At 45.2% G+C, this 14469-nt stretch overlaps 1 protein-coding gene across 4 annotated transcripts in view; it reads right to left on the bottom strand.

The window, feature by feature from the left end:
* Positions 1 to 9550, bottom strand: part of rock2a (rho-associated, coiled-coil containing protein kinase 2a) — an 82960-nt gene extending 73410 nt beyond the window's left edge. For all 4 annotated transcript variants that reach the window (XM_060925184.1, XM_060925185.1, XM_060925183.1 and 1 more), the window contains exon 1: positions 8813 to 9550. In XM_060925184.1, coding sequence (XP_060781167.1) covers positions 8813 to 8932 — 120 coding nt within the window. In that variant the 5' untranslated portion in view covers positions 8933 to 9550. The remainder of the gene's footprint in view (positions 1 to 8812) is intronic.
* Positions 9551 to 14469: the final 4919 nt, after the last annotated feature.

The following is a 14469-nucleotide window of genomic DNA, read 5'->3' on the forward strand; positions in this document are numbered from 1 at the left end:
GGCTCACATCTTGACACTCAGAGACAAGTTATTACGGGGATACTTGGCGCGACGGTGTGGCTCTGGTTTTGACGTTGAGCAGCAAGGCCACTGAAGGAGTCAATGCGGGTGGCATAAACACAGCAGCACTGAGAAACAATGTTCTTTCATTACACACACACACACACACACATACACACTCAAGTTAACTATGAAAGCTCGTTGTTGCAATTGCGAGTTCTAGTTCAGCTGTCAATCAATGTCCAAGTCATAACCTTCTGTTCTCAGCTCACAGCATTTCAACGTTAATCCTGCTTCTGGATCTCACCTGGACTCCCCACTTTCAGTTTCTTCATTCAAATATCTGGCTGGTTTTGACCACTTTCTTTTTCACCCAAAATTTTTCCAGTGACGTCCCTAAGAAATATACTGACCTGCTGTTAACTTGTCGAATGTCCACTAAAGCCATTTCACACACAAAACCTGTTAACGTACGAAATAAAAACAATGGTACAAATTAAAAAAAAATAATTCCCGCTCAGTCTTCCATCACGGTCAAGTAATGGGCGTGGCATTTTCCAACCTGACCGTATTTAACAGGATGCTTCCGAGCACAGACCTCTGTGAGATGTGCGAAACATGCGAGACTGGATATGACCAGGGTTCTCCAGAAAATCTGAAGTAGCCAGCTCAAAAAAGTAGTAGGCAGCTCTGGAATTTGCAGCAGCAAAGCCGCCATGGTGTACAAAAGGTGCACTAATACACACTAGGGGTGTCCGGAGGCATGCCCCCCCCCCCCGAAAATTTTTAAATTTACATGCCGGGCGGCACGGTGGTGTAGTGGTTAGCGCTGTCGCCTCACAGCAAGAAGGTCCTGGGTTTGAGCCCAGCGGCCGATGAGGGCCTTTCTGTGCGGAGTTTGCATGTTCTCCCCGTGTCTGCATGGGTTTCCTCCGGGTGCTCCGGTTTCCCCCACAGTCCAAAGACATGCAGGTTAGGTTAACTGGTGACTCTAAATTGACCGTAGGTGTGAATGTGAGTGTGAATGGTTGTCTGTGTCTATGTGTCAGCCCTGTGATGACCTGGCGACTTATCCAGGGTGTACCCCGCCTTTCGCCCGTAGTCAGCTGAGATAGGCTCCAGCTTGCCTGCGACCCTGTAGGACAGGATAAAGCAGCTAGAGATAATGAGATGAGATGCCTTCTGGTGCATTCTCAGCTAATATATTACTAACCATTTCCCTGTAAAATACTTGCAAAACCTGTATGAAATTTCCCTCCAGATGTGTGTGCGCGCGCTCAACTTTCTCAGGTCCCCTCTGTAGTACGCTGCCTGGCTCTGGAACATAACTACATACGCTACGGTGTGGTCACGTGGTCTGGCTCAGCCAATCAGAGCGCAAGAATTGATCAACAAATATGGTGTCGCTTCTGGTTGTTAGATCCTAATTGAAGACAATTTTGTGGTGGAATAATTGGATTTGCAGCAAATTATGGGCAGCAGAGATGATTAAAAAAAAAATCACTTGAACATTGAAAGGTAAGTTGTTATTTTTTTCCTAGGATCGAGTAGCTGGTGCAGACCATCTGTGTAAGCGGAGAAAACCACCGGTCGCCGGCACTTGTGGACATCCTTGATGACATATAATTAATTCCAATTTCCAGCCAAATCAGCCGATGTTTTGTTTCCTTGATGTTTTGCAGGACGAGTGTTCGGATTGTGTTGGTGTCAGTGGTTCCATCACAATGAACAGGGCACAAGCCAAACATTTCCAAATTCAAACATCTTATTTCATATCATCCATCCATCCATTATCCATAACCCTTTATTGTGTGCAGGGTCGTGGAGAAGCTGGAGCCTATCCCAGCTGACTATGGGCGAGAGGCAGGGTACACCCTGGACAAGTCGCCAGGTCATCATATGTCTTTGGACTGTGGGGGAAACCGGAGCACCCGGAGGAAACCCACACAGACATGGAGAGAACATGCAAACTCCACACAGAAAGGCCCTCGTCGGTCACTGGGCTCGAACCCAGAACCTTCTTGCCATGAGGCAACAGTGCTAACCACAACACCACCGTGCCGCCTATTTCATATCAGTGAACACAAAAAACACCAAACATTTTCCATTTATATTATTTACCATGAGAATCATCAGTGGATGCATCTGGTCTACACCAACGGAGTTTCTGCCAATCCTCTCAGGCATGGAACCTCCAGCTCTCCGTAGGGAACAACACACAAACACACTCGTCAATAAGGCCCAAAAGGATAAGACACATCTGCTACACAATACAGTAGACGGATCGCGACAGCACCTATGCCCATGCCACCCATTTTCCTGCTATGCAGCCACCCTCCTTGACATACCTTTCAACATCCTACAAGCATGGAGAGGCACCTGGCAACAGACTGCACACCCTGCCCAACTCGGCGTCATCCCGAATACAGCACTACCCCCAGGTGGTGACCTCCCAAGGAAAGAGTGGGTCACCTTGAACCGGATACGAACCGGGGTAGGCAGCTTCAATGCCAACATGCACCGATAGGGTCTGCGCCCATCTGCAGCCTGTGCAAACCGGACAGCACGTCCTCAGCGAATGCCCCGCCCTTGGCCCACCCACGGACGTCGACCTCACGCTCCCTAAGCGGTCCACAGTGAACTGACTGCAGCACCTTTCTTATATCTAATACAGCTGTCTTCTCGTACGCAAGAAGAATTTATTCATGTGAAATGTCAGGAAGGGGGCAGAGCTTCCACGGGATCAGTTCATATCAGCGAGCTCAAAAACACAGACACAAACGGCAACTGTTGTAGTTTCAGAAGTTGATTGGCTCATCTGTCATTTTTTGAGGGGGAAAAACAAAAAGGTATGTTTCTGAGAGATAACTCGATAATATTAGCATACGCCGATGTTAAAACGCACAAGTTCCTACGCAAAGGTGGGCGGGTCTGCCAATGTTCCCAGGGTGTGATTTGAAAAGGCACAATCAGAGGAGGGGTTAAGTGTGTTAGAGCAGCGCTTACCAATGGCGATTCTGGACCGTTTCCTGCTCTAACACACTCATTTTAACCTCATGAAGTGTGTTGGTGCAGAATGAGTAACATGGACAGTACTGATATCAAAGCTGAGAGGAATTAGCTGATCACTAATACTGGCATCGCCATGGCAACCGAATCGCCCCTGTGTGAGCCAGTTTTGCTGAGTATAGGTTGAAATTACAGAAAAAATATTGAAATGTACAGCATCACACACACACACACACACACACACACACACACACACACACACACACACACACACACTCTATCTGAGGAGTCCAGAAGATGCAGCTGTAATACACACTAACCCACCTTTCACACACACCAACAAAAGAACACACTCGCCCTCCTGTGTGAAGCTCATGAAGGGTGTGTAAAATGCTGGTGGACTAAACAAGGCATGTTAGAGCAGGAAACACAGATACAGGACGCAGTACAGGAGCAAAACACGCCACACACACTAACAATAATAACACACCTGTAGCCTCATCAAGAGTGTGTGAAGGACATAAAGTCTGCTGAAAACTGAGAAACACTGGACGGGGACACAAACACACACACACAGGTATACATATTACATTGTCGCATCATTGAAATTTCCCAAGCGTTTTACAAGAGTGTCATTGCGAGTGTGTCTTCATGCTCACACACACACACACACACACACACACACACACACACACACATACACTTTCATATCATAAGGGCTGAATTAATGATGAGAAATTACAAAGTTGATTGGGTTTTAGAGCAGAACGCACAGTAAATTACACACCAAATCGATACTAATGCTCCCAAGAGCCTTCGAAGCATCTCAATGCACTCTTTAGCGAAGCTGGCATCGATCCGAAAACACAGGCTCTTAGTAAAATAAAAAAATGTTTGGATTAACGAGGACCAATCAGAGCACAGAGGTCAGTTTAGGACGGAGTAAAATCCTGGACAGAGGAACAGTCGCAAAACACCTCGTGCTCATATTTTAAATTAATATTCGTAGCTGCAGGTTCTTTCCAGAACTCAGGTTTCCGTGGGTTTCCTCGGGGTTCTCCGGTTTCCTCCCAAAATCATGCAAGAAGGTGGATTGTCTCAGTTAAACTGCCCCAAAGTGTGAATCCACTGGGAATACAGGACAAAGCTCATTCTGAAGAGGAATGAATAACTGAACTTGGCTGCATAAAAAAACAAACCCACTATATTGTTTTTTCTATGGATGCCTTCAGTTCTCCCTCGGAAGAACCATGACGGGCTCGATGCAGAACAAACTATTTTGCAAGTTTTCAAGTAGAAAATAAACACAAATCGTGCAGTGAAGCTTTAAAGAACATTCTGAACTTCGAAGAGCGTTCACATGACGGACACGAAGCTCCCGAGCACAAACAGCTGATCTTGTCTCAAATATTTATACTCATCGGTGTGAGCTTTCTGTTTAGGTGAAAAGACTGACGCAAGAATGACTCGGAATGCCTTTTTCTCTCTCGAATGGAAAAATTGACAAAACTTACACTGAAACTGAGTCACACAAGCATTTAAGTGAGCGCTTACGTTTATGACTCCAACAACAATAAAACGATGAGCTGAGGAAAAAAAAATTTCATTTTCAGGAGCCAAGAACGAAAATGTGATGGTTTTCACAGGTGTGTGAGACTGAAATTAATTTTTTCGTCTTAAATATTCAACTCCACTGTAACTGTGTTCGCAACAACCTCAGTGCAACACACAACCGCTGACTTACAGCATCAACCAACAAATTAGCACCGCAATCACATATCACACCACAAAATGTTCATTATAAACATGTGCATTGTGCTTCACCGTGGAGTTTCACTTTCAGAACCGTCACGACTGCTTGCTTTTAAACCTTCATGCCGTCCGTCTGATGTTCACGACTCACTCACCCACCATCATGGAAGATCCATCTCCAATTCCAGTGTTTACATCATTCCTCTGGCAAAACAAACTTTTTCCTGTGGTTTATAAAAGATAAGAACAGGACACTTCGGAGTAAAGACTCACTGCATCCTCACTCTGCCGTGTCCTGAGAAATAACGACCCGGTTTCTGGTGGGGTTTTTATGAACGCACGTTTCTCTGGACTTCTCCGAGCGCCTGTGTGCCGTTTATGCAATGAATGAAGAGTTCTGTTGAGCATTTAGATGCGAGTCAAAAGGACCAGATATGTTTCAGATTGACGACTTTATTCAACGTGGAAGGAAAAAAAAATCCAATCTGAGCTGTTTACACAGAAGCAACAAAAATATCGGCTCTGTGATCAGATAGAGAAAAACAAACAAACAAACAAACAAAAAAAACATGGAAGTGTTTGGAGCGCTGTCACCTCACAGCAAAAAGGTCTTGGGTTCGAGCCCAGCGGTTGGTGAGGGCATTTCTGTGTGGAGTTTTCATGTTCTTCCCGTGTCTGCGTGGGTTTCCCTTACAGTCCAAAGACATGCAGGTTAGGATAACTGGTGGCTCTAAATTGACCGTAGGTGTGAATGTGAGTGTGAATAGTCATTTGTGTCAGCTCTGTGATGATCTGGTGCGGGCCCGGCGCGATGGGTGGGCCTTTGGGGGCCGGGCCCGCCCATTTAGTCATGTGGGCCTGCCCTAGTGTGAGCCCGCCCACCCACCGTGTCATAGGCTAGGGCCAACAGCTTAACACAATATTTAAAATAAATAAATAAATAAATAAATAAATAGCAGGCTACTACAATTAAATGCTTTTCTTTTTTTTTTAAAAAAGGGCATAATATTAAAGAAAAAGTCCTTAATTTAAAATGTGTATACATGACACACTGTTTTCTTAACATTTCGGCCTGCGCCCATCTCGTCAGCCCTGCGCTGTCATGCACTTGGCGTCTGATTTGCAAACTAAGCACTGGAGGTAAGAAACTGGTTTTGACGTTTCAGTTAACCTACAAAACACATCTGTATTAAAGATTAATGTTGTCATGCTTCACAAAACTAGATTTGAGACATAAAACTTTTAAAGCGCATGGTTTCACTTAGAAGGGATTCAGTGACTGCAGTTAGGCTTTGTGCAGGAGGATGAGTGTGATGTAATCTTCTGTTGTGCACTCTGAATTGTAAATATCAGTCTTAATTTGCTGTCAACATTAATCACAATCATCCGTTTGTGCATTCAGTGTTGGGTATTCGGAACGAGTTTACAACATGACTCGTGCGCAAACGGAATACTGCCAATATTCCGTATGAAACGGAATATTCCCTGCAAATGCGCTCAGTGACGGACAATATATAGCAGCGGAACAGGGTGTCTGAAGAGCTCAAAATACACCATTTTAGAGTGTTTTTTTCAAAAATTTCTTCCGGGGGAGCATGCCCCCGGACCACCCTAGTAAACTTGGGTTTGCCGATGCGTGCCCACCCCCAGCCAGTGCAATGCCCGGCTACTAGACCACTTCTGCCGCTGGGCCTGATCTGGTGACTTGTCCAGGGTGTACCCTGCCTCTTGCACATAGTCAGCTGGGATAGGATGCAGCTCGCCTGCGACCCTGGAGAACAGGATAAGCGGCTACAGATTTTGTTCATATCTTTTTAATATATTTGCATATGTAAATATTTTATTTATCTAGAAGTTCTCGCTTTTTTTTCCTATTCTATTCTCAGTTTATCCTAGAATGATGCTACTGGATTTTAATTTCTCTGAGGGAACCCTCCCAAAGGGATCAATAAAGTACTATCTAATCTAATCTAATCTAATCATGGATGGATGGGAGTGTTTGGTGAATGAAGTGTAGATTTGGATGAGGGTGAAAATCTGTATTTTTTCCAACGGATACAGTCGATGGAAAGCTGTGGGCGGCGCGGTGGTGTAGTGGTTAGCATGGTCACCTCACAGCAAGAAGGTTCTGGGTTCGAACCCAGCGGCCAGCAAGGGCTTTTCTGCGCGGAGTTTGCATGTTCTCCACGTGGGTTTCCTCTGGGTGCTCTGGTTTCCCCTACAGTCCAAAGACATGGGGCGCTGTTAGCATGGCTGCCCACTGCTCTGGGTGTGTGTGTGGTCACTGCTTCAGATGGGTTAAATGCAGTGTGTGATGAATAAAGTTGTGCTTTCAGTTTCAGGACTGAAAGAAAAGAATCGCTGAACAATCAGATCAGATTGATTTGACTGATCCGATCCATGACGTATTTTACACTCTTGGGCTGATCATGCAGGATGTGCAGACAAACCGTTGGATTTCTTATTAATTTCACACAAACGCACCTCTGGCGGCACGGTGGTGTAGTGGTTAGCGCTGTCGCCTCACAGCAAGAAGGTCCGGGTTCGAGCCCCGTGGCTGGCGAGGGCCTTTCTGTGCAGAGTTTGCATGTTCTCCCCGTGTCCGCGTGGGTTTCCTCCGGGTGCTCCGGTTTCCCCCACAGTCCAAAGACATACAGGTTAGGTTAACTGGTGACTCTAAGGTGGTGTTTACATTAGACCGTATCCGTATCGTTGTCGTTCCGGATGCACTGTCCGTGCACATTAAAACGCCGGGAAATGACTCCACAGGCGGAACAGTTTGAATCCGCCAGGGCCCACGTATTCAACCCAGTACGTATCTGATCCGGTGCTGTGTAAACATTGAGGAACGCGGATACGCAGTGCTGAGCTCTAGCTGACGTCGTCATTGGACAACATCACATCCACCTTCCTGATTCGCTGGCGTTGGTCATGCCACGTTGGTCATGTGATGTGACTGCTGAAAAACCTTCTCCTCTTTAGTCCCAATGACGCGGCGTCCCTGATTTCCATAAAGAACTTCAAATTTTGATTCTTATGCTCGCTCACTCGCTTGCTCTCTCTTTCTCACACTCTCTTGCTCACTCTCTCACTCAATCTCTCACACACTTTATGTGCTTGCAAGCAGTGAGTGACTCGCGCATGCCCGATATGCACTGGGATCATGTGACGTGCTGTCTAATTAGTCATATGATTAGCGTATCCGTGTATTGGCGTTGCTGTGTGCACGGGGAACGGTTTTGTCGCGGGCACAGAAATTGCGCGTGTGTACGCGAATCGTTTTAAAAACGTTAATCCGATGATCCGCTGATTCGAAATAATGTAAACTTGTCCAGGGTGTACCCCGCCTTTCACCCGTAGTCAGCTGGGATAGGATCCAGCTCGCCTGCGACCCTGTAGAACAGGATAAAGCGGCTAGAGATAATGAGATGAGATGAGATGAGATGAGATGAGACAAACGCACCGCTGTTACTAATACAGGAATGGAAAAGCTGTGTGTTGTGGGGGACATGTGTAAGCAGGGTCAGAACTGATCTCTTCCTCGTGCTGCCAGGAAACTGACTCAGCACCGCTTCCGGACAGGTCCAGACGTCTGCACGAGCCCTGACGTGTTCGCATCATAAACAGAATAAACACTTGTGTGCATGAAGTGAGTACAACCCTGGGTGTGGAAGGGGCTTCTGGAAAGTTCACGTGGAAAAACAAACAAACAAACAAACAAACATTGCACAACAACAACAACAACAACAGGTAAAGAGCAGCAGCTACAGGAGGCACAGTCAGAAAGTTTGGCAACACTATGACTATATTTGGTGTGCGAGGAGGAGGAAGAGGATGAGGACGGAACAGTCTGTCCAAAATGGCAAGAGTGCGAGCTCACACTCTACCACTTTAACCAAGAAAACACACGCACACTGCACACACACCCTTCACACGCGCTTCAGTTACAATGTTGCACAGCAGCGGCTTTGTTTGTTGTTGTTTTTTCCGTGAACCGGAAACAGCAGGAAAACAGCTGCATGGCGCGCGTGAAACATTCCCGACAACTCACCAGCAAACTTTCCAGGTTGACCGCAGAGCGCGGGTCTCTGATCATGGCCTCCAGCCTCTTCAAGCGCTTCTCCATCCTGCTCTCAGCTCCCAAAGACATCATCAGGTCAGATCTGATCATCTCATACCCTCACATCAGATCAGATCAGATCAGAGCGTCGGAAGCGCGAGGACTTTACCTTCAGGACAGGACAACACGCAGAGCTGCTCTGTGGCCTGTCGGGTTCCGCGGCTCTCAGCCCGCCGCCAGGGCAAAAATGTGGATTAATCCAACCGGAAATGCTCCTCCAATTAAGTTTGAAAAGTGGGGCAGGACCCCAGCTCAGCCCGCCGCGCCATGCTCGAGTCCCCCGGAGAGAGAGAGAGAGAGAGAGAGAGAGAGCAACAAACTGTCGGGAGGTTTTAGTTATTTATTTAAAAAAAAAAATATTTGCAGAGGGGGTGTTGAAAAGGGCGTTTTCTTTTCTATTCTATCCCTCCCTTCTTTCTTTCTTTCTTCTCCTCTCTGTGCGTTTCCAGGCGTTTATTCTGTCTGTGCTGCGTGCGCGCGCCTGTGCGCCTCCTCTTTCCGAGTCTCTCCATCAAACACTCCTCCGCCGGCTCGCGCGCGACTTCCGTGTCGACACCGAAACGGCCGGGTCGGAAAACCGAGCCATGGCGTGTGATTAATTCATCACGTTTGTGAGTTTCCCAGCTCGCCTTTTGTCCGCTCGCTTTCTGCGCCGCCACAGCAATGCAGCGTTCAGGCGCTCAGGAATTACCGTAAATACTGAGAAAATACATTTCAGGGGGCGACCTGCACTCCACTGGATCATCAACGAGACGTGTTTTATACACTTTTTTTTTTTTAGTTTGGAGGCGCCTTCAAATTCGATGTTTTTTCCTTATTTTAATTAACTAAAAGACACTTTATGTGTTAAAGTAATTGACTGGCTGTTATTTCTAATATGGATTACTACAGTTGTCGAACAGGGCTGTTTACTGTATGTTTATTATTCACTCTTTACTGGTTGATGGTGTCAAATGCATTAAGAAGGCAAGAAATTCCATTTTTGACAAGACACACCTGTTAATTGAGAAGCATTCCACCTCATGAAGCTGGTTCAGGTAATGCCAAGTGTGCAAAGCTGTTAAGGTAAATAGTGACGACTTTGAAGAATCTAAAAGATGAAACGTTTTTTTAACACTTTTTTTTGTTGTTTACCATATAATTCCATATGGGGGTGGCACGGTGGTGTAGTGGTTAGCGCTGTCGCCTCACAGCAAGAAGGTCCTGGGTTTGAGCCCCGTGGCCAGCGAGGGCCTTTCTGTGTGGAGTTTGCATGTTCTCCCCGTGTCCGCGTGGGTTTCCTCCGGGTGCTTCGGTTACAGTCCAAAGACATGCAGGTTAGGTTAACTGGTGACTCTAAATTGAGCGTAGGTGTGAATGTGAGTGTGAATGGTTGTCTGTGTCTATGTGTCAGCCCTGTGATGACCTGGCGACTTGTCCAGGGTGTACCCCGCCTTTCGCCCATAGTCAGCTGGGATAGGCTCCAGCTCGCCTGCGACCCTGTAGAACAGGATAAAGCAGCTACAGATAATGAGATGAGATGAGACATCGAATTTGAAAGTGTTTCCAAACTTTTGACTGGTACTATATATATTATAACCTGATGAAGGTTCAAAATAGTGGCACTTTTTTCTGATAGAACTCACAACATGGTTTGGTTTAGTGCTCTTTCTGTCTGACAGCATACAAGGCAGTCCCAGCCTTGAATCCTAAATTCCCTCTGTCCTCCATCCTCCACTCCTTTATGAGTCCACAGATCCACCACTGCATCCTATACACCCTGGGGGGCACTGATCTGTACCCCTCCTGATCAGTGGGTACCTTCTTATCTGGTGTAGTGGTTAGCACGGTCGCCTCACAGCAAAAAGGTTCCAGGTTCGAACCCAGCAGCCGGCGAGGGCCTTTCTGTGTGGAGTTTGCATGTTCTCCCCATGTCTGCATGGGTTTCCTTCGGGTGCTCCGGTTTCCCCCACAGTCCAAAGACCTGCAGTTAGGTTGACGTGGGGCGGCCTTGGGCTGAGGTGCCCTTGAGCAAGGTACTTAACCCCTGACTGCTCCGGTGTGGCTGTGTTCACTGCTTCAGATGGGTTAAATGCAGAGGATGAATTTCACTGTGCTTGAAGTGTGCATGTGACAAATAAAGGTTTCTTCTTCTTAAAAGTTACACTATACATCTATACTTTCAGGTGAAAGGTCAATGACAAGCCACTGTTCTTCCTATGTGCACTCTTTTTTTCTCTATTCACATTGTCTCTCTCTCTCTCTGGTTCTGTGTAGAACCCTACAACAAGGAGTTTCTCTCTTCTCTATTGTATTAGAACGAGTGCATTATTTTAATCCTACTGCACTGCTGTTTGAGAGAACTCATTACATTACGCAAATGGCATTTAGCAAACGCTCTTATCCAGAGCAATGTACAACACACCCAGAGCAGTTTGGGGAGCAGTTGGGGGTTCAGTGCCTTGCTCAAGTAGTCTGGCTAACGCAACTTCAAAGCTCTGCGAGCATTGGTCTGGCAAAGATATTAAGCCCAACCGTTTCCCAAAGCGCGTGGTTGACCCGCCTCCCTGAAATGCCTCAGTTTGCTACTGGTCGAAGCCAGAAAAGGCTGTGATGAAGCTTAAACCAACCACATCACTCTTTCCTCTGACGTATGTGACGCGACAGAAACTGCTTGAGTAACAGGAAGAAGATAAATACCTCCAGGGCTGCTCTTTGCTCCGTTTTCAATGAGAACTTCCTGTTGAATGCTTTCAATACAGCATCTACCACTGTGTCAAAGGCTTGCCGCTGCTCCATGTTTGTAATGTTTCTAGTGAATGAAGCGCTTCCGGCATAGATTCTGTAAACAATCTATGGCTTCCGGTCGCAGTTCTACTACGTCACTGCCTTGAACACGCCTCTACCCAGGGCCGTTGGAGATGCTCAAAGTTGATTGGCTCCCGATTTTTCGGGAGCTTGGAAGAGCTGGAGATAGCTTGCCTTGCCAGACTAAGTTCGCAACAGGCCCCCGTGTTGCGTCACACTTAGGATGGGCGGGCCCAGGCTATTGCTCAAGGGCACCTCAGCCATTCCTGCTAGTCCAAGGAATTGAACCAGCAACCTTTTGGTCCCAGTGGCTTCTTGAGCCATGAGGCCATGGCTTCCTCATCAACAACATTCTGACCAATCATAGTCCAGAATTCAGTGGGATAAACCAAACTTATCAGCTGTATCTTCAGTGTGCTGCTGATCACTTCAGAAATGCATCTGATATGAAAGACCTTCATCCTCATAAGATCAACAACTCCTTCATTTCTGGGTCGCTCCAGTTCCCAGACATTCCTTCTCTTTTTCTTCTCCGTTGACGTGTTGCCGCTTGACGATGCGAATGTTCCAGCCTGGTCGATCACGAATTCAGTCTTGCATTAATCTTTATGATTGAACTTTACCAAATCCCCATCATGCACTTTTGAGATTTTTGGGTTAAACTCCATCATGTGTCCTCCAGCCTGCTGCAGTGCATTGTGGGGTTCGAGGGGTGCACTTTAATGTTTTTGCACTCGGTCTGATTTACAAAACAAAAATTAGCATCTTACTGAAAAGATTTATTTTTACATTTTAATCAATCTCTGGATTTTTAACCGGATTCCTGCTGATTTCCCAGCATCCATGTTGTTTGGTTATTTCTGGTTAAGTCCTAATGAGCACCCACTCAGCATCCAAGAGTCTTTTACAGAAGCAAATAAACACTGTTTGGAAAATAAAACGCTGTTAAAAAAAAAGGGGGACTCTATAAAATTCCTCATGAAACATGACACAACTTTTCCTTCGGCCTGTCACTTGAGTTTGCAGCCTGGTGTCATTTATTTACTTCTCAGTGTTTATCAGAAGATTTTGACTCTGAGTTCACAGCTATCACACACCTCCAGGGTCCACTTTTAGTTATTTCTGCACTTCATGTGGTAAAGAGAGAGAGAATTCCAATCCGGAAGTTGTAAATGTGTCGGCGCGCTTGAACGCTGCATCGTTCCTCGGTATTCCAGCAGCAGTTCCCTCCAAGCTATTTTCCTCTGACGTCATCAAACACGACGCCAGCGTTCCTTTACCCATGAGCCTCTGTTTAAGAGAAAATAAGCCACAGTGTTTACATTTTCTCCTTTAACAAATGCTGATGAGGGAAAACAGCTGATGGAGCTCAGAGTTAGAGGATCCATTTTATTTTCTGGAAAACACAAAACACAGACATGACAAACTTGGAATGAAAAAAGCAAGAGAATAAAAATGCTGTACAGTAATTCATAATAGTTTTTTTTAATATAATTGCACAGTCTTATAATCATCTAATGAATAAACTTGAAATACTGAAAGCAAGTCAGTGTCTAAAAATTTAATTAAAGAAATTATACAGTAATCAGCAGATTTCTTTCTTTACTTCTTGAATTTTTATTGATTGGTCCATGAAAGTTTTGTTGGTGTTGTTCAAAAAGAAAAAAGTTAAATAATTAAGCCTAATGATAATATAATAACTAAGTAATTGTTTATTATGATGGCAAATTTCACACAAATAATTTATAATTAATTATATAGTCCTGTGCAAAAGTCTTAGTCCCATGTAAAGAAATGCTGTAGGAAAAAAATGGCTTAAAAATAATGAAATGAAATGTTAACATTGGAAAAAAAAAACCACTATAACAGTAATCAGTGAGCCATAATAAATGAAACAAAGTCAATGTTTGGTGTGAAACGATCCTTTGCTTTAAAAACAACAACAACAACAGTAGTCTGAGGTCCAGTGAGGTCAGTTTTATGCGGAAATGAGCTGTAGGTTTTACTGAGCATCTTACAGAACCAGCCACAGTTCTTCTGGACACTTTGTCCCACTCGCTTCTTCATTTTGCACCAAAACTTTTGCACTAGTTGCCTTCATTATGCTTTTTTTTTCATCTGAAAAGTGCTCTCTTATGGAATATGCTGCTCAGATACAGCCCCGATTCCAAAAAAGTTGGGACAAAGTACAAATTGTAAATAAAAATGGAATGCAATGATGTGGAAGTTTCAAAATTCCATATTTTATTCAGAATAGAACATAGATGACATATCAAATGTTTAAACTGAGAAAATGTATCATTTAAAGAGAAAAATTAGGTGATTTTAAATTTCATGACAACAACACATCTCAAAAAAGTTGGGACAAGGCCATGTTTCCCACTGTGAGACATCCCCTTTTCTCTTTACAACAGTCTGTAAACGTCTGGGGACTGAGGAGACAAGTTGCTCAAGTTTACATTCTTGTCTAATGTAGGATTCTAGTTGCTCAACTGTCTTAGGTCTTTTTTGTCGTATCTTCCGTTTTATGATGCGCCAAATGTTTTCTATGGGTGAAAGATCTGGACTGCAGGCTGGCCAGTTCAGTACCCGGACCCTTCTTCTACGCAGCCATGATGCTGTAATTGATGCAGTATGTGGTTTGGCATTGTCATGTTGGAAAATGCAAGGTCTTCCCTGAAAGAGACGTCGTCTGGATGGGAGCATATGTTGCTCTAGAACCTGGATATACCTTTCAGCATTGATGGTGTTTTTCCAGATGTGTAAGCTGCCCATGCCACACGCACTAATGCAACCCCATA

Source organism: Neoarius graeffei, chromosome 7 (assembly GCF_027579695.1).
Source record: "Neoarius graeffei isolate fNeoGra1 chromosome 7, fNeoGra1.pri, whole genome shotgun sequence".
NCBI classification, from domain to species: Eukaryota; Metazoa; Chordata; class Actinopteri; order Siluriformes; family Ariidae; genus Neoarius; species Neoarius graeffei.